The sequence below is a fragment of the Sarcophilus harrisii genome, chromosome 1 (assembly GCF_902635505.1).
Source record: "Sarcophilus harrisii chromosome 1, mSarHar1.11, whole genome shotgun sequence".
Classification (NCBI taxonomy): domain Eukaryota; kingdom Metazoa; phylum Chordata; class Mammalia; order Dasyuromorphia; family Dasyuridae; genus Sarcophilus; species Sarcophilus harrisii.
The window spans coordinates 330450374-330478213 of NC_045426.1; the positions used below are offsets into that span (position 1 = coordinate 330450374).

The following is a 27840-nucleotide window of genomic DNA, read 5'->3' on the forward strand; positions in this document are numbered from 1 at the left end:
TGTGCTCACAGATTTCAGATTTAGATGGGACCTTATTTTGCTTATCTGGTACTACCACATAATTTTCCAGTTGAGGAAACCAAGGCCATGAAAGGTTTTGTATTTCTTTGAATACTAAATAACATGTACAAAATACAAATTGATCTTTTTTTTTTTTCATGTTGAAGCTAGATAAATGTATCTGTGCACTTTAAGTTATCATGGAGTTAAATCTTCCTTTAAAGAGTGAAAGAAAAGCTTTGAGGTGGGAACAAAAGAAAAAAAAGAATCCTTATTCATATTAGGTTGTGGGAAGATAAAAAGAATATGATACATAAAAGGAAGGAAAGAAAAGCCCTTAATTTAGAGCTAAATATAAGACATAAAACTCTTTTATTAGAAGAAGTATCCAATCCTGCTAAAAGGAAACAATTTTTTTTGCTTCAAGGAATGAGCTGATGAGAAGGGTGAAAGAAAGAGGAGAATAAAAGTGATAATGGCTATTAACTTCCTACTAAGGAACACTGATGAAACAAGAGAGGTTTGTTGTTTTGTCAGAAAATGTGTCTGGGTAAAAAACCTGAAGGTCTTGAAGGCACAGATGTTATTTTTGGCACCACTGACAGTTGAAGTTACTGGTTCAGAATAGAAAGGCAACCCTTGGAAAGTAAAATGCAGATTAAAAAGTTACCATGAAAAAATAAGATTTCAATTTTAAACCATCTAAAAATACTTACAAGCCAATAAAAATGTATTTTCCCAGTCTTGCAAATATGATCAAGGGGAAAAAAAATTGAAAATATGGGGGAGGGAGAAAACTGTCTATATTTGCCAAGTTAGATATCATAAAGAATATTGGGTATAATATAAGAATAACTTCAGAAGAGAGGACCAGTAATTCATAACAATCATTATCTAAAAAAGAGAACTAGCAATATAACTCATGATTTCAGATGTCTATATATAAATACATGGACATTGGGTAGCAAAAAGGGCAAATTAGACATCCTAATCAAAAGAAACAGATTTGGCCCCTAAGATATCACTGAATTTTGTTGGGATGAGATTCATGGATAAAAATGACTCTGTGAGAAGAATACTCAGAAGGAACAGACCAAATTAAAAGGTGGGTGAGTCATAGTGTACATGAAGAATATATATTCATATATATACAATGCTGGGGAAGCATTGTTAATGGCTAGGTAATTGAAGAGCAATAGGAGAATATGAATCTATAGATTCCTGCTAGTAAGCACAGAAGCAAGGCAGATAAAATCCCTTTACCAACTGGTACTTCTGATGTCAGGCTCTAATAATCTGTGGAAGAAATACTTGTGCACCAGGGACATTATCTAAGCCTTAACGAAGACAAGGAACTGAAACTTGGAAGCTGTGAGATTTTGTAGTCAAACAAGCCTGAGCAAAACTATGGAGATACAGGAAATTTTCTGCCTACAGTTTCAGGATATTATTAGCCTGTTGTATGAGTGTGATCCTCCAGGACTTACCTAACAAAAATTGGCACTGTATGTGTATTCCTATTACCTTGAGTTATCATTGTGTGTCTTTCTTTCCTTCAGATTAAACTTCTAGGAAATTATATTTACTACATCTAATGCCTCATCATTCAATCCAAGTCCTCTGTTTACTGATATAGATCTCTTGAAGATTATTTTATAATTCTCAAATCCAAAAATCATTTCTTAGACTTCATTCTTTTCGACCATTTAATGCTGGTAATCATTTGCAAAAATTTATTCTTCCTTTTAACATCCCTATTTCTCTTAATGGCAGTATAATTTTTTGTCAAAGATCAAAATCTCAGTCATCTTTGACTCTCCTCTCCTACATTCTACATCTGATCAGTTGTTGAGTATCTCTTCTCACACCTAACTGCACCTCACCACAGTAATACAGATTCTCATTTACCTTTTGCCAAAATTATTATAATAGTCTTCCAGCATCTTCCTTTCTTAATCCATCCTGCACACAGCTGCCAAAATAATCTTCCTAAGGTACAAATCTGAGTTCTCTCTTCAAAAAACTTCAGCAATTTCTCATAATCTCATGTTTACCAATTCATTATCTCTGTATGTAAGGCACTCCCCTCCCCTACATTATTCCATTTAGAACTATCTGTTTCAATCAATCTGTACAGTTAAGTTATTCCCAAATCTTGTCATAATATATTCATGGGGGTTATTACCAATACTTGGAATATAATTCCTCTATTTCTTTTGCTTTTCTTTCACAAAGTTAGTACTGTATCTTTCATGAAGCCTTTTTTTAATCCCCCAGCTAAAAATGATCTGTCCCTTTTTAAAATTTTCACACAGCATTTTACTTTTTCTTTGCCCCTATCCTTAACATACTCTATCCTCTCTCATACTTATTTGAGTATGTGCCAAGGACCTAGATATAATTTTAATATCATTAAGGGTCAGCCAATCTGTTTTTTTCAAGTATTTTTAAGTATAGGTTGCTTTAGGCAGTAGAGTGAATAAAGTGGGCCTGGAGTCAGAAAGACCTGAATTCAAATTCTATATATACATTTTGATAAAATATAGTAAATCATTTTTAACCTGTGTTTGCCTCAGTTTTCTCAAATGTAAAAAGGGGATAATAAATGGCACCTTTGCAGGGTTATTGTAAGGTAAAGCACTTAGTCCAATACTTGGCACATATATAAATGTTTATTCCCCATTTCCTTAGCTTCTTGCCTAGTCAGTCTCTTCTATGTAGAAAACACTTAAGAAATATTTGTAAAACTGTAGTGTGATCCTGGGAGATTTGAGACTTGCTGTGCTGGATCTCACAGTATCCTAAATCTTTACTAACTAAAATGTGCATATTCTTTGACCTGGAGTAGTTTATTAACAAAAATAAAAGCTCCATCTACACAAAAGTATCCATATCAGCACTTTTTGTGATATTAAAGAACTAGAAATAAAGTAGATGTTTACTTTTACTCTCATTTATTAGGAAGAAGAAAGGATTTCTAGGTAGAATAGAAAAAATAATCTAGGCAGGAAAGTCAGAGAAAGGTTCTGAGAGAGAGGTAGAATCAAATTCAATGTCAAAAGGTTGCCAAGAAGACAATGAAGGGAACTAATAAAAAAGAAGTTCCACACTACTGGAAATATAAAACAAATTTGAAATTCCTTTTCTGGAGAGTTATCATAGAAAATATTCTATATTCTACAGAATACCAAAGAGAATGCTGGGGCAGCATCAGGTAAAAAGAATCCTGTTCCTGTCCCCAACAGGAAATATCTTTATGATGGTAAACAACTTTTCTACTAAGAAAAATTGAGTAAGTGTTTTCCTGGCACGTAGTATCAAAGGCATAAAAGAGCACCTTTTAAGACGCATCAAATTCACTAACTGCTATTCACTTCTGTTATTTCATATAGGAATGAATGAGACCTACAGGAAAAAAGAAACAAAACAAACAAAAGAAAAAACCCTCTTTAATATATCTCTAATGCCTTGAAATCCAAGTCATGTCTCTGAAAGAGAAAAAAAATAGTTATAAAGACAGTGTTGAATATAATTTTATTTTACTGCACCAAATGTGGAATGATGGTCTTCTGAGAAAGAGAGAATAGGCTAGGAATAAATGGTTATATAGCCAAGAGGACTTTATATTAAAATTTGAAGAAAAATGCTGAGAGAAAATTGAAAAACCATAAAGGCCCACAAATATGACACAGAAAGAAACACTTTATAAGATGAAGTTCATGTACGAGGAAATTGGTTTGGGAAAACTTACTATGACATTAGATGCTTATGCATTGTTATATCTCAAGGATACCAAACGAAATTTTAACACAAGAAGGTAACTAAGACTTTATAAAGAATCACTTGACACTTGGGGGAGGGGAGGGACTCTCTACTACAATATGGAATATATTACTTTGAACAAATATGTAACTTTGTATTTCAAAATAAATATATCTACTAGGTAAGGGAAACAGCATTCTAAAGTATATGAATATAAAAATACAAAGTCCTTTACCATATGGCTCTAATCTTTTCAACCTTATTATTTTATATCTCTTCACATATTCTTAAGTCTAGTCAAACTGGTTTTTTTGTTCCTAACACAATGTAGTCCATCTTCCTTCTTTGCTTGTGGACAGGTTGCACTTGATGCCCTAAATGCACTCATTCTTCACTTCTTCCTCATAAAATTTCTAGTTTGTTTCAAAGCTCCTGTGTTTCAAATGCTTTCTCTTCTGTGATCCTTTTCCTATTCCTCTCAGCTACTAGTGTTCCCCTCACCTCAAATTACCTCGTATTTATTTATTTTTTATATATTTAAATATATCCTGATCATCTCCCCCAGTCAAATGCAAATAAAAGTAGAAGTATTCATTTTTGTATTTCCATCTCTAGGCCTAACACATAACAAGAATTTATGGACAATCTAACTTGTTCATGGCTTGATTATGAGAACCAATAAATCTGAAGAGCTGAAGCAGAGAGAATTGTGAAAATATACTGTAAACAATTCATCTGGATGGAGAGCAGGAAAAAGGTTTTCCTAAAAATTATGAAACTAAAACAGGCAAAAAAGTCTTGATAGAAGATTTTGCTTGCTCTAAAAGCAGAGCAGTAGATTTACTCTACTGATTTCATTTTTTTAGAAGGCAAAGGAAACTGTTGGGGAAACTCTTGCTTCTTAATTTTGACCAAAATGAAACACTGATTATATAGAAATTGAAAAATCATAGAAATGAATGCCCTTGTCATTGTGTTTGTGATACAAAAGAAAGAAACTTAGGCACAGTCCAACCTGCACAGTAGAATTAAGAAAGTTGCCTTAAGATGAAAAGACAGATATGATGACTTCACAGGCAAGGACTCTAAAAGGGAATACCAAACATGGAGCCAAAATCCTTAAGGATAAAATTCTTTTCACAGAATTGTGAATAAATGTGATTAAAAAAAGAGAGAGAGAGAAACATCTAAAGAAACCAATGTGGTTGAACATGAAGCTCTGATGAAATTATTTTTAAAATATGCATGAGCTGAGAAGACATAACCAAAGACAAATACAAAAAGAATAGTAAGAAGCAGTCAGAAAATCTTATTACAAAAGCTAATGACAAGTCTTTTAAAAAAAAAAGTAGTATCTAGAGTAAGAAGAAAACAATGGGCAGGGCTGGGAAGAACCACCTAAGGGATAATGGTATGACTTTAACAATCAGTCAACAAGTATTTATTAAGTATCTGTTGTACACTAAGCACTGGAAATACAAAGAATGAAATCCCTACAAAGAACACTATAACTCATTAGTTTTCTCCACCGAGTAGAAGGATGTTGAAAGTAAAAAGGAGATAACAAATATGGAGAGATGGTAATAGAATACCTTTTTCTAAAAAAATGAATTCGTTTTTAGGTCCAGGTTAATTACATCTTAAGAGTGCTATAAAAACTTACAGATATGTAAAATATGATGTAAGAACCACTGTGGATAATTTTTGAGTAATCATGAAGAGGTACTAGACGACTAAAAATGAGTTCATTTTTCCAAAATGTATAAGAAGGAAAGAAAGGTATTTCTTAATCTAGGTTCCAAGGGAAATTCCAGAATGCGCTATTTAACAGCACTTGCAAAAAAGTAGGTAAGTAGAAAGGAAATGCAAGGGAGATATAGTAATTATTACATTTCAGAAATATAAAACCCCCAGAAATTTAAGACTTATAATTACACACATTCACTAACTTTACTTCACCACAATTGGAAAATGAATTTTGGATAATATTCACTGGAGTAACTGGATAACTGTTAGAATACTGGATGACATTCACTTCACCAGCCTTAATATATTCCTACTTAATGATGACTGTATTCATAGAACACTAAAAAGTTTTCTCTTTCACTTAGATAAATTTTAATTATTGGATCTTGATAATAACTTTTGTATAATAGATTTAATCATCAGCAATTAATTATTTTTCTTAACATGGAAGATATTGGTTGCACTGATGACATCAAAATGGTATTGTATTTACCTAGTAAATAAGTATATGGAATAGGCCATGCTGGACATGTTCTGCCCATGTCGAACAATTTCATTCTCCTGGTTCTTCCATTTTTCAATTTCACAGTTTACATCTGATGTAAGTAAACGAAGCTTAAGTCCCAGTTTTGCTATTTTTGCTTGTTCCTATAAATTAAATTTTAACTTTTTGGTCATTACTGCCTTTAAAAAAATTTTAAGGAGTATAAAATACAACACAATTCAATAAAAAATGGTCTTACCTCAGAATCGAGTTTGGTTGGCTTAAATGGCTTCAAGTTTGTATTATTCTTCTATTGTAATAAAAAAAAATTTAAGGTAATTTTAAAAATGGTACACTTTATCACAAAAAAAATAATAGTCAATAACAACATAATTCTCTAAAACAAGGTATTTGCAATAAGATTAATGTTTGAACTAATATTATGAAATGACTGCTATTATGAAATTAGACACATCTATGACATTTTATATACAATTCATGTATTCCTAACTGTTACAAATTTGGAATTAATTTTCTTAAATATTTTTCCAAATCCAAGAGTTTATCTTCATTCATAAGTTAAATTTCAATGAGATACTCTTCCTAATCTTATCTTTTAAATTTTTTAAAGGATTACATTTGTATTATGTAACTCTAATTTCCTAATATTGAATTTAAACAGAAATTAAAGTAATATGCAAATTTATGAATATGATATTCTAAAAACCCATTTTTAAGTGAATTATTTGGAATTTAAAATGTATATTTCTTACAAGTAATGATGAAGAGTCTAGCCACCTTACAAGAGTCTACTTAACCCACAGTGTATCTGAAATACATTTTGGCCTCCCTAAAAATTTTATTTTGAAGCCTTATTGTGGAGAGAAGGTGTTCTTGAAGGTTATATTAACAGATCATATGCTTTGCCAGGTCCTAATAAACTGAAAAGCTTCAAGTATAGGTCCAGTGATTAGAGTACCGTAGGCTCATTTTATTGGAACCAACCTATCTAGCTTCAAAAAGACACGCTACAAGACTGATTTTTTTTTTTTTCTGCTACAGCAACTCTTGAAGATAATTTACTAACTATAGGAAGTTTGCTACCTATGTTAATAAAGCAAATTCCTACACTACTGATATTAAATATTTTGGAGACATTGAAGTTTATGAATTATAAAGATCTATAGAAATTATTATACAGCAAAATGTTTCTAGGAGAAAATGAATTAAGAATTACATCTTTAATTACTAGGAACCTACTACCTTCTCAAGGATAACTATCTTTTTTATGTTCGAGCTTCTTAAACTTTTTCCAGTCATGATCCCTTTTCACCTGAGAAATTTTAACATGGACCCCAGGTATATAGGTATATAAAATAGGTATGTAAATCAAACATTTGCTGACAATAAATCATAATTTTGCAATCCCCACAGTTATGAGACCCTATATGGAGATACAACCCATAGTTTTTAAGAAGCTGGGTTCTAGGTAATGGGAACAAGGATTCACTTATTTCCAAACCACTGGTGGTGGCATCTATGATCTGGTGTTTAGGGGATGGAGAACTCGGTACAAAACTTCAGAAGCATTCAAAAGATCTCAGGTTGACTTCGGGGTTACATCTTTGAGTAAGCACTTTAGTCTCTTTGACTCTTAGTTTTTATAAAACAAGGGAGCTGGGCTAGTTGATCTTTACGGTAACTTCTAGTTTATATGTCTATGATTCTATTATAAGGAAGAGAAGGTAAAAGACTGTGCATTTTTCTACCATTTGGTTGTAGACAAAAAGAATGTGACTGAGAATGAATGGTTTGCCCAGAGACATAGTTATGTATAGATAATGTTAAGTGATTGGCCTAGGATCACATAGCCAATGTGTGTTAGAGTGGGGACTTCAAGACTGACTCTCTATACTAAGATATTAAAAGGCAATTAATTCCATCAGAGACTGCAGCAAAAGAGCTCAAAAAATGCAAAACCACTTTCCAACACTTACCACTGGCTTTGGAAGTGAAAGGTAGGCACGCTTCTCTCCTACAATCAATACATGTATTAGTAAACAAAATTATTTCATAAATGTAATATTTCTCACTATTATGCTTTTCACTGTAACTTAAATGTTATTATATAAAATTAAATGTTATTATGTAAACTACTAAGACTGCTTAGTAATGCTCTACTGTATCAATCACATGCATTTAGAAACAATGTTCTTTAATTTATGAACCTGTTAATTGAAAAGTTGCCTTATTTCATATTAAATCATCTGAGCTAATTTCTTAAAATGTAGCTCTGAGGGAAGAAATAAAATATATCAAATATTTAATCTCAACCTTTAAACAGCTTACATTTCTTAAATAAAATTTGACCAAAGCTGAAACTAAACCAGATGATTACCCTTAAAAGAAGAAAATGTAGATGGGTCATCAAAGTCCAAGTATTTTCAATCACAATCTTACACTGGCTATACTGAAAGTTGTAATAGTTTGCCTGACTCCATATCCTCTCAATCATAGTAGCTGAACTTAACTACCAGCTGTCAGTTCAGCATTTCCTCAGATTTGAGCACTAATACTTGTCCTAGAAAGAGGGAACATAAAAGAATTATGTATGAGGAGGGTAGATTTATGCTACTAGTTCAGCATCATAAAGGTAATGTTGATATTCTGATCTTGGTAATAGCACCTATCCCCCACTTCTCTTTATACCTATTGAAAGACTTACCTAAAAACTCACATATTTGTAAAATGACCCTCTTTCCCTACTCCCATCAGACTTTCCTTAATCCTGTGGACTTGCTTAGGTTTCAGGTCTTGACCTTATAAAGTCTGGCTTTTCCTACCACCATCTGAGTTCTTGTGCTGACAATATAGTATCATTTTGACCCTGTCAATGAAAAGTATTCCTTTAGATAAAATAGTTGTTGAGCTGCTATTAGTATATATAGATAAGCATGTGAGATTTCCTAATTAATCTTCATCAATATCCTTTTGTCAATTTATTATTTTTCTTTTGTTATTTTCCAAAGCATTTTTAGTAACTGCTTCTCCTATATATTTTTTTGTCATTTCAACTACCACCAATATACAGATGATTCTCAAAATGTTTCCTACTTACCCCTCAAGCTTCCTGTAGGAGGCAGTTTGTACAAGATATCTTTGGGAATGTGGGTATTTTAAAAAAATTTTAAGTCATTTTCATCATTTATGTAACATTTTGTTTTCCTGATAAGATAGATTTATCAGGGATTATTTATTTTGTATCCTTCACAGTACATAATACAATAAAAACTTAGTATAAAACTTAGTACACAAGTATTCTAATAAATGATGTATTAATATTTTGGACTCAATGATCCTACCTTCTTATCACCTAGTCCTTTCTAAGTAATCTGAGTCCTGTCACTATATTGAATCTACTCTGTCAGTGTAAAATTCTTGCCAGATGTCAGTGTAAAAATTTGCCAGATCCAATGATCCCTTCTGTCTTTAATTATTTTTGGCTATTAATTTGTCCCTCTGTATAGAAATTTTTCCATAGCTTTATAACACTGTTTAGGTTCTCTTATTATGTCTCTACCATTGATTCTTTGCCTCTTCTTATTTCTCATATACCTAATTGTGGATCTAACTTAAGGTTCCTATTTTGATCCTTTAGTTCTTCTCTCTTTAACTTTTAAATTAGTCACAATTGTCATCTTTGAACTATTTTATCTATATCGGGTCCCTAATTTATATTTTCAATTCTGATTTATAATTTTATACTTCAAACTGTGTTCAGAGAATTTCCATTTGGATGTCCTGTCCTCAGTCTCAACACACAAATCATTGTTTTCTTTTGTAAACTATCTGCCCTTCCCAATTTTCCCATTTCTGTCAATTGTTTCACTTTTCTTCCTGTCACGAAGGATCAAAATCTGGAAGCCATTTTCAATTCTACCACTAATTCATCCCTTATATCTATGATCAGTTTCTTTCTTTGTGGTATTTCTTGGATTCATTCCTTGCTTTTCTTTATCACTGACAACAATACCTTAATACTCTATAAATCTCAGGGTAAGAATGAAGCTCAGAAGTAATCTAGAACAACTTATATATGAATCAATAGTCATTCCTCTAATAACAGAAGATCTCTAATAATAGAGAACTTATAACCTTAGAAGGCAACCCATTCTACTTCTGAACAGCTCTTGATTGTTAGGAAATGTATGTCTCTCTATCTCTATATATGTATATATAAATGTTTTCCTATAACTTCTATCCATTAATCTTAGTTCTGCTACTTCCAGGTCAGGCCGACAACAACAAAAAAAGAGTAACACTTCTCCCACATGGCCATCTTTCAAATATTTGTAAACAAATCAGTTCCTTTAACTTAGTCAACAAGCACTTGTTAAGGACTTATAGTAGTCATGATTTTGAGTCCTCCTGTAATCTTTGTTGCCTATTTTTAGGCCCATAAATATCCACCCTAAAAAATCCATATGTGATTTGAACTCTCTGATAGTAAACACTATATTTATTTGATGTAACTTATTCATTTGAAGAAGGGAACTAATACTCATTGATCTTGCAGTATATGAAAAAACTATCCACGACTTTTAATCATTTTAAACTTTAACATTTTAACCATTGTCTAGCCATGTTTCCCCATATATATATGTATGTTTGATTTTTTAACTCACATTAAGTACTTTACATTTATATTTATTAAATTTCAACTTATTAGATCTAAATCATCATTCCAATCTCTTGAGATATTCAGGAATCCCAATTCCATCATCAGATGAATCATCTGTTTCTCTCGATTTTGCAAACTTGATAAGCATACTATTTGTATGAATAGATACGTCAAAGTAAAAGCATACTACCCGTGTGCCTATGCTCTCAGGGAATCTATTTAACTAATTCTGTTGCTTAACTTAAAACCAAAATTGGAACCCATGCTGGGATTTGGAGTGCAGTGGAGATCACTAGACTGACTAACATAGGACTGGGAATCTCTGGACTCCAACACAAAATAAGGGATTCCTAATTTCTAAATCAAAGTAGTCAATGGCTCAAGTCCAAAGTGCTAAACAAGTTTAGAAAGACTGGAGCAGTGTTAAAATTCAAAGTAGTAAACAGATCTAGTTCAAGCTAAAGATCAAGGCAGGGCAGGCACCAGTCTTAAGAAATCATGTAGCTTTAGGCAACACTATAAGCAAGAAGAAACATGAAATGAATTATGATCACAAGAAAGAGATTAGTTCCCATTTGCTCTCTTTTGTATGACCCAAGTGTGGGCAAACTTGGTTCCTTAAGTGTATAATTACAGAGGAAAAAGTAAGAGATTATTTGAAGTATGTAGTTTGAAAACACTGCAGGATTCACTGAAGTATACTTGATATACATCCAGTCACAGAAAACTGAGAATTTAGAGACAACTCTTTAATTATTTAAGATTAAGATACTATAATTCTTATTATTATATGTCCTATTAGTAATATTCTCTGCTATGAGTTAACAATAGGAACCAAAAGGCAATACAGGATATTTCATATAAAATCATAGATTTATTGCTAGAAGAGAACTTAGAGGCCATCTGGTTGAACTAACTCATTGTAAAGATCAGTCAAATGAGAACTGATGATGGTCAAGTAGCTTGCTTAGGGTCACACAGCTAGTGTCAGAGACAAGATCTGAACTTAAGCTCTCCCTATCCTCTTCTTCACATTTCCTCTTTGCCTACTGGATTTGTTTAGGCCCTACTAAAATCCTTATTTTTTATAGAAAGCCCTTTGCAATCCCTCTTAATTCAAATGCTTTTCATTTCTTAATTATATCCTATTTTCCTGTATGCAGCTTGTTTTTACACATTTGTTTGCTTATTAGATCTTTGAAAGCAGGGACCGTCCTTTGTCTCTTTTTGTATTCCCAGTATTTAGTACAGTGTCTGGCACATAGCAGGCACCTAAGAAGTGTTTATTGACTGACTGTCTCTTGTGGCAAGCATCTTCGTAGTAGTGTAATTATTTGTGATTTTTGTCATAGTGAATCTTTGTATCTTCCATACAAGGAATTTTTCTGTATGCTTAGCATCTTTTTTTTTTTTCCTTGTGGGAAAGTCAAGCCATAATGCAAACCTCTTAGGCTGACATTATGGCCTTGGAGTAAGGAAGATCTGGTCCTAAGTCTTGACTCTGACACATACTAGTTGTGTGAAAAAAAAATCACTTAAACTCTAAATGATGCAGCAACTCTCTAAGACTAAAAAGTTACAGGTGAACTACCATTCTGTATTGGTGGAGGGAAGTTTCTATTGAATTGCGATTTCCCTATATTAATTAAAACACAGGTTTGGACAAAAAGCTAAACCAAACCAAATCATGTACATCAACCCTAAAAATCTTTCCATCTTCTTGAATTTGTCCCCTTCTTTCCACTTCCAATATACTGTAATCATGTCACATCTCTATTCAATAGCCTTTACTGGTTTCTCATTTCTTACAAAACAAACAAACAAAACTCCTTAGCCAAGCATTCTGAAGTCCATTATAATGCATGCCCATTCTACCCTCCAGTTTCATTTCACACTAGTTCCCTTTATGTTTTCTGTGCTACATAAAAACTACTCATTGCCCTTCCTTTATGACCTGCCCCTTTTCAACTCTGCACTTTTGCTTAAACTCTCTTCTACAGAACAGATTCATTTAAAAAAATGCAAAGAAATCAAAACCCAGTAACATCTATTTAATGCCTATTTTATTAAGAGACTACATATAAAGAATTTTTTTTTAGGAGTTGGAGACACAAAGATTAAAAAAGAAATAGTTCCTAGAGTGAGGGATATGGTGGAGAGATATGACAACTATTCTCATAATTACAATACAAGGTAGAGAGTGACAGGAACAATTAAATCTGAAGAATGAGCAATGGGAAGATGTGAGGATTTCAACCAGATGGGCAGGGGATGGAAATCAGGTAAGACTATATATGTAGGGAGAATTGCTACTTAAGTTGAAGAAAGAAAAACAGGACACTAAAAGGTTGAAATCAGGAGGAAGAGCATTCCAGGCATTAAGAATGACCTTGAACCAACAGAGATAGGCAGTAACAGACTGATCTGAAGGAAAAGCTAAAAATAGCTTGGCTGGAATGCAGAATGTGTGAAGGAAAATGATGGGAAATACTTATGGAAAACTGAAAATTTAGAAAAAAAAAAAAAAAAGACTCATCTTCCTGACTTTAAATCTGACCTCAGACACTTAGTAGTCATGTGACCTTGAGCAAGTCACTTAACTCTTTTTGCCTCAGTTCCTCATCTGTAAAATGAAGTGGAGAACAAATTGGTAAACTATTTTAGTAACTCTAATAACTAGTAACTACTCCAAATGTGTCATAAAGAGTGAAATATAACCGAATAACAACACACTATTCACCGTGTAATTATTTAAAAACATGTAATAGTTGCATATAGTGAATAAACATTAATTTAGTGAGATCATAGTTTTAAATGACTTTTTATAATAATATTCTTCTAATAAGTGATATAATTAGGTTTTTCCCTAAGAAAAACATGAGTAAAACTATAATGAGATTTTTTTTCTGATAGCAAATGTAACATACTAGAAATGAAAAATAAACTTTCAGGTGAAATTAAAATGAAGAATCAAAACAATTTCTTACTTTATTTCTTACGGTGCTATTTTGTATATGGTAAAAATACCAATAAACTTACCAACCACAGGAAATATTCCAAGGTTGTGTAGTCATCAGGTAAAGAAATTCCATCCAAGAGGAAGGACAGCAGTTCAAAAATCAAATAGCTACATTCACTACATTATAAAGTGTCTAGAATCCAAACTAATAGTACTAAATAAAATATGGGATTGATTCCAAGAATAAAGGATAGTTATAAGAGAAAACTGGCTAAGACTGAATCTTAATAATAAAAGTGAAATACTAAATTTGGCAAGCCCTACAATACTAGTCAAGTGATAAAATTTCTATTTAATTATACCTATGAAGATTTCAACTGTTTAAAGACTAGGATAAATAATGACTGAGGTGAATAAAAATTCCACATAACTTCATCATGTCTCATCATTCATACCATATTTGATTTAGTAAAGATAAAAAAAATAACTCTAATCTATAATTTCTGAAAATTTACATATTTTAGTTTAATAGCTAACCTAAGTGACAATAATTCATTTTATAATTGAAGTTTGAAAGAAAAATCATAAGCTTAATAGTTGAAAATTAAACATGACCAGTATTCTGACTTACCTCTTTTTCCTTCAAATACATCATTTATTTCTCTTAGTAATGTTGACATGTCACTAATCTGAGATTCCCAAGCTTCACAAAATACATCTAGATTTTCTTTAGCAATCTTGCTGGATGGATGTAATGTCAAGGTTTCAGCAGCTGAAATTATCTGAAGAATATATACTACATGTAAATGAATTTTTAAAAGTTTCCTCTCGCTTTCTCATCTTTAATCTCTCCTTAATTATCTACAAATATGATTAGGGAGACCCAAACTCGCAAAAACCTTATTTGAACCTGCTATCTCCTCAAAGTATAATCCTATTTCCCCCTCTTTTTACTGCCAAAATTCTTGCCTCAGTCTTTTTTTTTTCTGTATAATTCTCTCTCTCTTTTCAAAATATATGCATGGATAATTTTTCAACACTGGCCCTTACAAAACCTTGTGTTCCAAATTTTTCCCTCCTCCTCACCCCTCTCCCCAGATGGCAAGTAATCCAATATATGTTAAACATGTTAAAATATATATTAAATCCAATATATGTACACATATTTATACAATAACCTTGCTGCACTAGAAAAATCAGATCAAAAAGGGAAAAAATGAAAAGAAAATAATGCAAGTGAACAACAACAAAAAGAATGAAAATGCTATGTTGTGATCCACACTCATTCCCACAGTCCCCTCTCTGGGTGTAGATGGCTCTTTTCATGACAAGATCATTGGAACTGGCCTCAATTATTTCATTGTTGGAAAGTTGACTCAGTCTTTTAAATACTACCTCAAACTTCCTTACTCCACCACTCTTTGGAAATTGGAAGTCACTGTCTTAAAGATTGCTTTAATTGTCTTTCATTTGCTAAATCTAATAGCCTTTCTTTCAGTCCTCATTCTTTTTGACCTCCAATGCAATTCTTGACATTACTAACCAGTCCCAACTCCAGAATACTATTTTCTCTCTTGATACAATTTCTCTTGGTCTTTCTAACAGTATATCTGCTCCTTCTTTTCTGTCTTTCATCCTTAGATATTTGTCAAGGTTCTATTCTGGGCCTTTTATTTTTCTTATTTTATACTTTCTTCCTTGTTGATATCATTAACTTCCATGGTTTCAATTTTACCTCCACAAGATAACATCCATTTACATTCATCTTTCATTGACATAGTCCCTACTGTAGTTCAAGCCAACATCTCTTTTCACTAGGATAGCCTTCCAATTAATCATTCTGAGATCCAGTCTTTCCTTCTCCAATCTGTCTTTTATATGGCTGCCAAAATAATCTTCCTAAAGCACTAGTTTAAATACATGACTTTACTCTTCAAAAACTTTCAGTGATTTTTTTGGTAACCTTTAGAATAAAATACAAATTCCCCAGCTTTATATTTAAGGTATTCCACAACCTGATTCCTATCTACATTTTCAGCCTCTTTTCACAGTACTCCCTTTCATGTATTCCATATTCTAGCTAAACTGCACTTTTCTGAACTTAAAATTCTATGTCCCATTTGTATCTTTGTATAGGCTATTCTCTTTGTTGGGAATATACTTCTTCCTCACCTCTACCTTTCAGAATCCATATCTTCCTTAATGTGTCAACTCAGTTCATATGGTACCTTCTCTTTGAAACCGAGTCCCCTCAGTTGTTAGTGCTTTCTTTCTTTTCAACCTGTCTTGTGTTGATTTATCTGTGTATATGGTGTATCCTTTTCAGTATAACATACTTTTTGAGGACAGGGACTTTTTTCTATCTGTCTTAATATTCCCAGCATCTAGCATGGTGCTTCATAAACAGACTAAATAAAAGTTTATGGAACTGAATTGAATATTTTCAGGCTTAATCTGACTGAAATGTCTGAAGCAACTGAAGTAGGCATGAATGAATAAGAACTCAGGTCCAAACAATATTCTCCTAGAAATGCCATCAATTTTGAAATACTGCTACTTAAAGCAATAATGAATTAAAAAAAAAAGTTATTGTCTGGATGGGCTATTTAAAAGTGGTGAGTATCTTTTGCCTGAGAGTGAATCTGGGGTCTTAAGATGCTTGTCCATTAAGAAAAGATTCCAGCCTAGGAAGATTGAAACATATCATTGCATCCCAACTCTGCACACAGCCTAAGAAGTGGTTTTATATAAGAGCTGAAAGCAATTTATGCTAATATACTATAGTATGTGATTTAAAAACAAATCTTCCTTGGGTCATGGCTAAGGAAGAGAACATAGGGGCTTTATATTACTGTGAATCTAAGGAGAGGTGGTAGAATTCTGGGGCTAAGTTATATTCTTTGATCATGTTGAAACATCACCTTTCCTCACCTTAACCTAATAAAACATTTAGAGCTATATCTCAGATGATTATTTTCAAGGTGGCATCTAGCTGAAATAACTTTCTAATAAAATAATGTGGCAATAATAATCAAAACCCTTAAAAAGTGTAAAATTATATAAATTTAGGAACCCATAGTAGACATTTCTTACTGATTTAAAGCTTACTGCCCATTACAATGAAAGCTTAACAATTACAAAGCCATTTCAGCTTCTCAGAATGTCTTGCAGTCTTTTAGTGACCCAAGAATCTGTTTATGACTTGCTGATCTTTTTTTTTTCCATTCCCAAGGCTTAGCACTGTGTCTGACCTACAGTAAGTCCTTAATTTAATCCTTAAAGTCCTTAAATATTTAAACTTCAACTGATTAATCATATTACATCAAAACAACCATGAAAATTATGAGATTCCATGACAAGCTTAGAACACCATGGAGAAGAGGGGCTTCTAAGCTAACTGGAAAAAAATCAGAAAGTGTTTTTAAATTAAGCCCTCATTTAAAAACACCAAACTCAAATTTTGCACATGAGCAACAGTTAACCATGGTCAACCATGTCAAAACCATACCCATGCAAGTTGCTATAGTAAAATCTCATGCTTTTTATATTTGAAAGTAAAATATTTTCCAATTACTCTGAACTGGTAGAGATAACACCTGAATTTTCCCTTCTCAAGGCAAATATTTTTAATTTGTTTAGAATGAAAATTCAAGACTAAACTTTTGATTCAAGAAAAAATGATACTTAGGAGAAAAAAAATCTAAAGGCAGTCATACCTGTTGGCCAGTAACCTGAAATGTTTCTTCTGCATGCATACAAGTAATTTCAAGAGGTTCTGTCCCTGATATGTGTCTCAACAATCGACAAGTCTGGGAAAAAAAAAACATTTCTATAACTTAATAAATTCAAATGAGAATCAACAGCTAGATCTGTGAGGATCTGGTTCAATTAAGTAAACTTTTTTTTTTAATCACATATATAAAACTTACAAATCATTATAAAAGCAAGCTCATGGCTGTGTTCTAGATAGATGAGGTTGCTTGAATTCTTACAACAAAAAGACAGCAATGCCACAGTAATACACAATACTGAATTTTAAAATGTTTACTATTCCTTGAGGACAAAACAGCAGAAAGCAATGTTAACAAATAATAAAGTTTCTTAAATAGTAACATTGTAACTCACCTCAATAAGCTGTTCTTTCTGTTCAGATAGCTTACAGGCATATTCTGCCAAAGCTTCTAAGTTTCCTTCTACTCCAGTAATTTTTAATGCTTTCAAAATCCCATGATCTGCATGGTGTTTTAGAAGATCTGTTGCAAGCAATGTTGCTGCATTGTGGAGCTTCATTTGTTGAAATAACGGTGAAAGACAGATTAGTAAGACTTACAGATCACTCATTAATATTTAAAAAAATCAAATATGTTAGTATTTCTTTGTACCACTTACGTCTCAGGGAGCTGTAGAAGAAAACTGGTGCAGTGGCATCTTAGGGTCAAACTAAGTGTTATATAACTAAGTATAGTTTGAGGGCCCACATAGTTTCAAAATCTTTTCATTTTACTACCAATGAGCTAATCTATATGGTCACCTTTCAGCCAAAACATAAGTATAGAGGAATGGTCAACTGTCCTGGAGGGTGCACTTATTTCAGACAAGAAAACAATAATAGTGGCTAGAAGCCTCTCAGGAGCCTTTTCACAACTTAAGGAGAGCTAAAAGGGGAGGAGAGTTTACAGGTTCTTTTGCTTCTTTTGGAAGAACTGATTTTTGTCCCCAAGATTCAAGAGAAGCATTTTGCCAATGACAAAAGCCTATTCAACTATTTTTTCACAAGTAAAAAACATGAATTATAAGGGATAGTTCAATTAATTAAAAGGCAAGGATGAGAATGCAAGAGGGGATGATATATTGGGAAATGACTATGGTTTAAAAAACATAAGGCATGAATGAAACATTCCTCAAAGAAAGTTAATGAGACATTCTGATTTAGACCCTTGAGATGAGTTTTTTTCAGGGAACAGACCTACGATTTCATTTCAATGGGACCCCCCCCCCAAATAAAAGATAAACTCTCATTATCAAAAAAATCTGCAAATGTTCTGCCTATAATCTTAGTTTCTTGAGGGCAGTGAGGGTCTAATTGATTTGTCCAAGATGATAATGTCATTCTATGTTAGGGGAAGGATTTGAAACCTGTTCTTCCTGACTCATCATTCAATCCTTTAGCACTGTCATGATGTTTATTAGTTGAAAATAAGCCTTTAAATTATTTGTTCATTAAAAAAAAAAAAGAATCACTATCTCTGGTGTCCAAAGACAGTGAGATTATTAAGTGTAATATATATTTGAAAGGGAAAACCTTTTCCTTTGATTGGGGGAAATTGTTTTCTTTTGATTATAAAAATATCATGGGAGAGACACAATCATGATATTCATATACATGGCTATAATTTTTCTTGTAGCTTTTTTCAACCTATGTGCACCAGAAAGTATTTTTTCTTTTGTATAACTAAGATAGAGATACAAAAGAGAGGTAATATTGAGTACCAACTAGCCCAGGAAAAATCTTCTTTGAGTCAAAAGTTTCAGTTCAAGTCATAGAAAATAAATTGAAGTTGCAGGGGATTTTATATTTGCTAAACGTAACTAGACAATGCTTTCCTACTGTACCATACTGGCTTCATTAGAATCTTATTTTTTAAACCTAGCCATCTGGTATACTTTAAAGTGAGATAAATGTTACTTACCATAAGTTTTAGAACTGGAAGCGGCCTGAGAGGTCATCTAATACGACCCTTCCATTTTAAAGATGAGAAAACCAAAACCCCCAAATATTACCTGATTTGCCTAATGTAACGAAGGTGATAATTTTCCAAAATATTGTTATGACTCCCCTTTCGTCTAACACTTTACATTCTCTTCTAGTGCCTCTTCTACATTATGCTGCAGGTTGTTTTTCAGGAAAGTAAATGCATTTTTTGTCCTTTGAGATTACTTGTAAACTATTAACTCAGCCACATTATAGACAGATTATATTCATTTAATAAGCTTGGGCCTTTCCTGACTTTCTCCCAATAAACTGTTAAGACAAATCCAAATGGTTTATTTTTAATACAATATATATCATTCTATGTTTGTGGCAGCCCTCTTTGTAGTGGCCAGAAACTGAAAACTGAGTGGATGCCCATCAATTGGAGAATGGCTGACTAAATTGTGGCATATGAATATTATGGAATATTATTGTTCTGTAAGAAATGACCAGCAGGATGATTTCAGAAAGGCCTGGAGAGACTTACATGAACTGATGCCAAGAGAAATGAGCAGGACCAGGAGATCATTATATCCTTCAACAACAATACTATAAAATGATCAATTCTTAAGTATGTGGCCCTCTTCAACAATGAGATGAACCAAATCAGTTCCAATAGAGCAGTAATGAACTGAACCAGCTACACCCAGCGAAAGAACTCTGGGAGATGAATATGAACCACTTCATAGAATTCCCAATCCCTCTATTTTTGACCACCTGCGATTTCCTTGATTTCCTTCACAGGCTAATTGTACACTATTTCAAAGTCCGATTTTTTTTGTACAGCAAAATAGCTGTAAGGACATGTATACATATATTGTATTTAACTTATACTTTAACATATTTAACATGTATTGGTCAATCTGCCATCTGGGGGAGAGGGTGGGGGGAAGGAGGGGAAAAATTGGAACAAAAGGTTTTGCAATTGTCAATGCTGAAAAATTACCCATGCATATATCTTGTAAATAAAAAGCTATAATAAAAAATATATGTATATATCATTCAATATGTTATTAATTTCAGAAAATGGTTTTAAAATATTTTTGTTCCCCAGTTATGTGTAAAATAATTTTTGTTTTTTTAAATTTTGAGTTCCAGATTCTCTCACTTCCTCTACAGACTCCACTCCCCTTCCACTGAGAAGACCCATGTGAAGTTGTGTAAAACATTTCCATAAAAATCATATTGCAGAAGAAAACAGAGATCTCTCCCTTCCTCCCAAAAAACAACCTCAAGAAAAAAAAATGCTTCAGTCTGTATTCAGACACAATTCTTTCTCTGGGTATGAACAGTATTTTTCATAAATCCTTCAGAATAGTCTTGGATCATTGTATTGCTGAGAATAGCAAAGTTATTCACAGCTAATCATCCCACAATTTTGCTATTACTAAGTACATAGTACATTTCACTTTGCTTGAGCTTATAAAGGACTTTCCAGGTTTTTCTGATAGCATCCTGCTCATCATTTCTTTCTTTCTTTTTTTTTTATTTAATAGCCTTTTATTTACAGGATATATACATGGGTAACTTTACAGCATTAACAATTGCCAAACCTCTTGTTCCAATTTTTCACCTCTTCCCCCCCCACCCCCTCCCCTAGATGGCAGGATGACCAGTAGATGTTAAATATATTAAAATATAAATTAGATACACAATAAGTATACATGACCAAAACGTTATTTTGCTGTAGAAAAAGAATCAGACTCTGAAATATTGTACAATTAGCTTGTGAAGGAAATCAAAAATGCAGGTGTGCATAAATATAGGGATTGGGAATTCAATGTAATGGTTTTTAGTCATCTCCCAGAGTTCTTTTTCTGGGCATAGCTAGTTCAGTTCATTACTGCTCCATTAGAAATGATTTGGTTGATCTCGTTGCTGAGGATGGCCTGGTCCATCAGAACTGGTCATCATATAGTATTGTTGTTGAAGTATATAATGATCTCCTGGTCCTGCTCATTTCACTCAGCATCAGTTCGTGTAAGTCTCTCCAGGCCTTTCTGAAATCATCCTGTTGGTCATTTCTTACAGAACAGTAATATTCCATAATTTTCATATACCACAATTTATTCAGCCATTCTCCAACTGATGGACATCCATTCAGTTTCCAGTTTCTAGCCACTACAAAAAGGGCTGCCACAAACATTCGTGCACATACAGGTCCCTTTCCCTTCTTTATAATCTCTTTGGGATATAATCCCAGTAGTAACACTGCTGGATCAAAGGGTATGCACAGTTTGATAACTTTTTGAGCATAGATCCAAACTACTCTCCAAAATGGTTGGGTTCGTTCACAACTCCACCAACAATGAATCAATGTCCCAGTTTTCCCACATCCCCTCCAACAATCATCATTATTTTTTCCTGTCATCTTAGCCAATCTGACAGGTGTGTAGTGGTATCTTAGAGTTGTCTTAATTTGCATTTCTCTGATTAATAATGACTTGGAGCATCTTTTCATATGACTAGAAATAGTTTCAATTTCTTCATCTGAGAATTGTCTGTTCATATCCTTTGACCATTTTTCAATTGGAGAATGGCTTGATTTTTTATAAATTAGAGTTAATTCTCTATATATTTTGGAAATGAGGCCTTTATCAGAACCTTTGACTGTAAAAATATTTTCCCAGTTTATTGCTTCCCTTCTAATCTTGTCTGCATTAGTTTTGTTTGTACAAAAACTTTTCAGTTTGGTATAATCGAAATTTTCTATTTTGTGATCAGTAATGATCTCTAGTTCTGCTTTGGTTGCTCATCATTTCTTACAGAACAATAATATTTCTTCATAGTCAAATAACAATTTATTCAGTCATTCCCCAATTGATGGGTATCCTCTCAATTTCCAATTCTTTGCCCTAAGAAAAGAGTTACTATAAATATAAATCACTTTATACAAATATTTCACTGATCCCTACAACATCCTACATGGATTCTCATTTTACAGAAAATATACCTGAAGATTTGTACAGTAGATTCTTGTTAAGATATGAATTGTTCTAACATTTAGAACTGTCAAACTTGCCAGACCAAAACTTCAGAAGGAAGGACCAGATCAAATGTGATTGGGAAATTTTTAACAATTATAAAAATATGGTTTTCTAAGTCACTGTGAATGCTGGAAGGATCTATTTGAGTTAGACAATATAGACTTAGATAACTTCAGAGGTCCTTTCTGAGATCCTGTAGTTTTATTATTATTTTTTGTTAAAAAGGCTTATAAGCCACTTAAATTTGTAGTACATGCTGGTATTCAGTATATAACTTACATGAATGAAGAATTAGAAGGGGTTAAAATTCAAACTGTGCTTACCTCTTTTTTAAACTCATTTATGCTCTGGTTTATTTTTAATATAGCTAGTTCCAGATCTTCCATGATATTCTTTGTCTTCTTGCTTTGCTAAAATGGAAAAAAAAATTCTTATTCCTAATTAGTCCTCTAAACCAATAATAATTCTAATTCTATGAAATATAATTTGAGATTGGAATTTTTAAATGTTAGAATTTAGTGAGTTATGTTACAAAAGTTGCTATTCAGAAAATTTAAAAAAATTTAAAGCCTATGATTTTTCAAATTTTCAATAGTAAAATTTAAAATGTAGAAAACCAAACTCATCTTCCTTATGAAATTAGTTTTTCCACCTGATTGCTCCTTTTGTATTAATGGCATCACTATCCACCATTATTCTGTCACCCAAGCTTAACACTTCAAAGTAATTTGACTTTTTCCATTTTATGACTTTCCAAATTTACTCACTTGTCAAATTCTGCCAATTTTACTTTTCTTTCTTACATATATTTCTTGCAATGCCTGTTACATATATTTCTTCCTTTCTACTTCTACTATCACCACCATAATTTTGGCCCTCATATTTTACCCGTACTTTTGTAATACTCTCCTGACTGATATCCCTATTACTGTCTTTCCCCAACTTACATTAATCCATTCAACCCACTGTCACCATATTAATCTTCTTAAAGTTCTACTATTCTTCTGATTACATTTTAACTAAAATTTATCTATTATATTAAATCCAAACTTTTTACCTAAACATTGCAATACAATGAAAAGAGCATTGATTTAAGAGTTGAGACCTGGGTTCCAGTAACAGCTTCAAACAAGAATAGAGTGTTCCAAAATTCTTAATGAAATTTAGTTTTTGGTTCTTTCAAAGTCGAAAATATCAAGTCCTACTGCTAATGAGAAAAACAAAAAAACCCGCTTCTCTGTGTGTGTGTGTGTGTGTCTGTCTCTGTCTGTCTGTCTGTTTCTCGCCTAAAGTCACATGACACAGAATGATATGTTCTGAGACAGGTAAGTACAGAAATCTAGGAGGGGAGATGGCAAAGAACAACCCCTCCCAAATATTTAAAAACAAGCAACAACAAAAAACACCTGTTTAACAGAAACTGTGAAAGTACAGGACAATGAAAGACAAGTAAAAATGAAGAGCAGTGAAAAAAAAAAGCAAACAGTTTCTGCTTAAAAAAATCTGCCATGACTTCATCAAGGACAAGATATGTCAAATCAGCCTCAATCTGTAGACCACCAAGGATTACTCCTGAGGATATAAATCCTCTAGTTTCACTATGGGGTCCAAACCTGCAGTTCTGGCAATAAAGTTTAACTTGCACATGCCATAATAATTTAAGAGAGAAAAACCTATTATACAGACTTTATTTTAATACAAAAAGTTCTTGCTGTTTGCATCCACATTGAAACCAAGTGCTGTAATTCATTTTTTAATTAGGTTTGACAGCTCCAAGATGTTCTGAGTTCATAGCTGGTGTGAGCAGAACCAGTAAAATCTTCTATATGTTCCAAGTCAATTTCAACATTTTTGAAAGATTTTTCTTTTGAATGAATAAATAAAGATCCTCTCAAAGAGCTTCAATATTTATCTGAAAAGGTTTTCAAACTTAAAACTGCACTAAAATTTTTGGATCTCCCTGTATGAAAGACCAGGAGAATTTTATAGTGACATATTTATCTGTATTTGTGTTTTTACAAATAACAAGAACCAATCTGTCTACAAAATGAATATTTTCTTCTAACTTAAAGGGAAAAAAATGAAAGGGCTAGAAGAATACATTTCTTTTTTATTTATTTATTTTTAGTGGTAGTTTATCTTTCCAAATATATTTAAAGATAGTTTTTAAAATTCACCTTTGTAAAACCTTGTGTAAAAAAACACTTTTCTAACATGGAAATATTCTTTGAAAGAATGGAAGAAGCAATTTGTAAAGGAAATAAAAAAACAAAATGAAATGACAGTAGGATTACCACATTTTGTATGATGCAAGAATGGTGCCATAGAGAAAAAACTACTGAATATTTGAAGTTACATAATAGGACAGGGTCTCTTAATCTGACAACTCTAAAGACATGCTATTTTTTTCCTGTAATATTTTGTTTTTCCCCAATTTATTTAAAAACCATTTTTAAATATTCATTTTTAAAATTTTAAGTTCTACATTCTCATCTTTCTTTCTCCATTGAGAAGGCAAGCAATTCAATACACAGTGGTCAAATTGTAAACACATAGACCAACACCCTTAAAAAACCATGAGAAAAATAAAGTTTAAAAAAAGTATATTTTAATCTGTATTTAGATAGATAATATTTTTCCTTGTTAAGTCAATGTTTCACTTTTTACCGGATTCATATATGTCTTTCCAAGTTTTTCTAAGAGCATCTTGCTCATCATTTCTTATAGCACAATAGTATTTCATCATATTCACATACCACAATTTGTTCAGCCATTCCCCAATTGATGGGCATCCCCTCAATTTCCAATTCTTTGCCCCTAGAAAAGAGTTGCTATAAATATTTTTATACATTTAAGTCCTTTTCCTTTTTGTTTTTTGATCTATTTTGGGATACAGACCTGTAGTAGTATTACTAGGTCAAAGAATATGCAGAGTTATATAACCCTTTGAGCATACGAATTATGTTTTAAAGGATTTTTTATAATTGCATTTCAGTATAACTAGATTCCTTTATAGTCTTATGTATTTATAGTCATTTTAAAACATTCTGAGAAGATGTTTATAGGCTTAACCAAACTGCAGAGGTGCATGACACAGAAAAAATGAAGAACCTTTATAATAGGAAGAGGTTCATCTTGTAGAAATATGAACTGGACTATCTTTGGAAAAAATAACTTTCTGTGTTCTACAAAAGGATATGGATCAATAGGTACCATTAGGATAAAGGTAACTATCAGAGGACAAAAATGTAAGTATAGTGGTTTACCCTTCCCTGCTGAATATTACCCAACCTTTAACATTAGATTTTTATATAGAAATGAACAAATTATGGATAATAAAAAGAATGAACTTGAGATCCTAAATGGGGAGGAAAATTCAGCCTCAAAGGTATTAATGAAACTTGGGATAGGGCTCAGGACTAGACTAGGACTTTTTAAATGTATATTTCATTCAAAAGGAATAGAAGAAAGAAAAGGGAAAAGGCTAGAGTAGCATGATTTATTAAAAAAGATATACTAACTTTAAGGAAATTCAGGAAGCAAAGGTGGGGAAAAAAACCATGCTAGAGAGCAACTGGTTGAGGATCAATAGAAGAAAAAAGAAGTGATGATGTTATAAGGTATACTATAAATCACTTGGATAGAAAAGGAAATGTTATGAGGGTTTTGGTAAACTCATTACAGATCTGGCATGAAAATATAATACTGTAGCAATGGAAGACTTAAATTATTACTGCCATCTACTATCTAACAAAAGCAGAATTATTGACAAATTTTTTTACTTGTCTAATGATAATTTTATCCTTCAAAATAGCTGGAAAAACTGATATACTGGACCTGATACTAACCAAAGAGATACTAATAGCTGAAACAAATGACAGAAACCTAAGGGGTAAGTGATCACTCCATCCTAGTTCATGATCGAGGAGGAAATAAGGAATCCAAACAAATTCTGGCACATATCCTATACTTTGGGAAAGCAGAGTTTTCAAAGGTATCAATAATAAGAATTGGTAGGGAATAACAGTCCAATATTTTACAGAGTAAGTAAGTACAAGAAGGATGGGAAGCCATTTCATGAATAAGATGGTGAAGGTAAGAATGATGAAGAGAAAAGGCAGGAATTCCTTAAAGAATTAAATGTGCTTGCATAGAGAGTTCATTGATCAACTCAGATTTTTAAAAATATAAGTATAGAACATGTAATCAAGGGAAAATAATTGAGGATGGATGTAAGAAAAAGGAATAGATCACTGTAAAGTCCGGATTATTAAAGCCCAGAATGAGCTAAGGCTGCCAATGAACACTAAACTACAACATAACGATTTGGAGGGTTTTTTTAAATAGCAATGTTAGGAGCAAAGGAAGAATCAAAAAGGGATAGGACCATTGCTTGAAATACATGGAATGATAGTAATGGACAATGATAAGAAGACTAAAGCACTCAACTTTATTTTCTCTTGCACAGACTCAGAAAGAAAAAAAAAACAGGAGGAAGTAGAAATCCAAAATAAGAGAAACTGAGACACTATCTCAGCTTTCTTGTGTTAAGTCACAAATGAATTATATCCTATATACTGAAAGAAATGAGATTTTAGTTCTGAGCTACTTTGAAAGATCTTACAAAAAAGAAGTGTAACAGAATTGGAGGAAAACAAAGATTCCAAATTTCTTTCTTTTCTTTTTTCTTTTTTCAGCTGAGGCAATTGGGGTTAAGTAACTTGTCCAGGGTCACACAGCTAGGAAGTGTTAAGTGTTTGAGGCTAGATTTGAAATCTGGTTCTCCTGATTTCAGGGCTGGTGCTCTACCCACTGCACCACCTAGTTACCCCAAGATTCCAAATTTCAAAAAAAGGAAGCGATTGTAGTACTCTAATTATAGGCATGCTACCTTTATTTTTAAATTCCTAGCAACATTCTAGACTATATTATGAAGGATAGTTAGGAGCACTTAGAAAAATAAACAGTGTTTATTAAAAACCTGTCATGACTTCATCAAATACAGACTATGCCAAATTAACTTAATTTTCTAGACCACTATGGGTTAAAAAGAATATAATTCCTCTGGTTTATTTCAATTCTGTTAATGAAGTTTAACTTCTACATGCCATAACACTTAGTGGGGAAATACTGTTACAGAGAATTTATTTTAATATAAAAAAAGTTCTTACTGCTTGCATCCACACAGAAACCAGGTGCTGCAATTCAATTTTAATTTGGTTTGATAGTTCCAAAATGCATTCTCTGTGTTCGTGGCTGGTGTAGGCAGAATCAGTAAAATCCTCTGTATGTTCCAAGATAAATTTCAACATTGTTGAAAGATTTTCCTTTGACTGAAAATAAAGATTCTCTCGAAGGGCTTCAATAGTCATCTGAAAAATAGAATTTGTAGTTTATATAAACCTTATGTAAATTTATACTTATAAATCACAGGCACAAAACAAAATAGGTTCATTTTTATTTCCACAT

General features: G+C 32.5%; 1 protein-coding gene across 2 annotated transcripts in view; it reads right to left on the reverse strand.

The window, feature by feature from the left end:
- The window catches only part of CTNNAL1 (catenin alpha like 1), a 108796-nt gene that overhangs the window by 10918 nt on the left and 70038 nt on the right, over window positions 1-27840 (reverse strand). For both annotated transcript variants that reach the window (XM_031945551.1, XM_012543100.1), the window contains exons 7-14: window positions 27543-27743; window positions 22695-22781; window positions 17758-17916; window positions 17349-17441; window positions 14264-14414; window positions 7990-8027; window positions 6252-6302; window positions 6002-6156 (exon numbers count right to left, since the gene is read on the reverse strand). In XM_031945551.1, the coding sequence (XP_031801411.1) occupies window positions 6002-6156; window positions 6252-6302; window positions 7990-8027; window positions 14264-14414; window positions 17349-17441; window positions 17758-17916; window positions 22695-22781; window positions 27543-27743 (935 nt within the window). The remainder of the gene's footprint in view (window positions 1-6001; window positions 6157-6251; window positions 6303-7989; window positions 8028-14263; window positions 14415-17348; window positions 17442-17757; window positions 17917-22694; window positions 22782-27542; window positions 27744-27840) is intronic.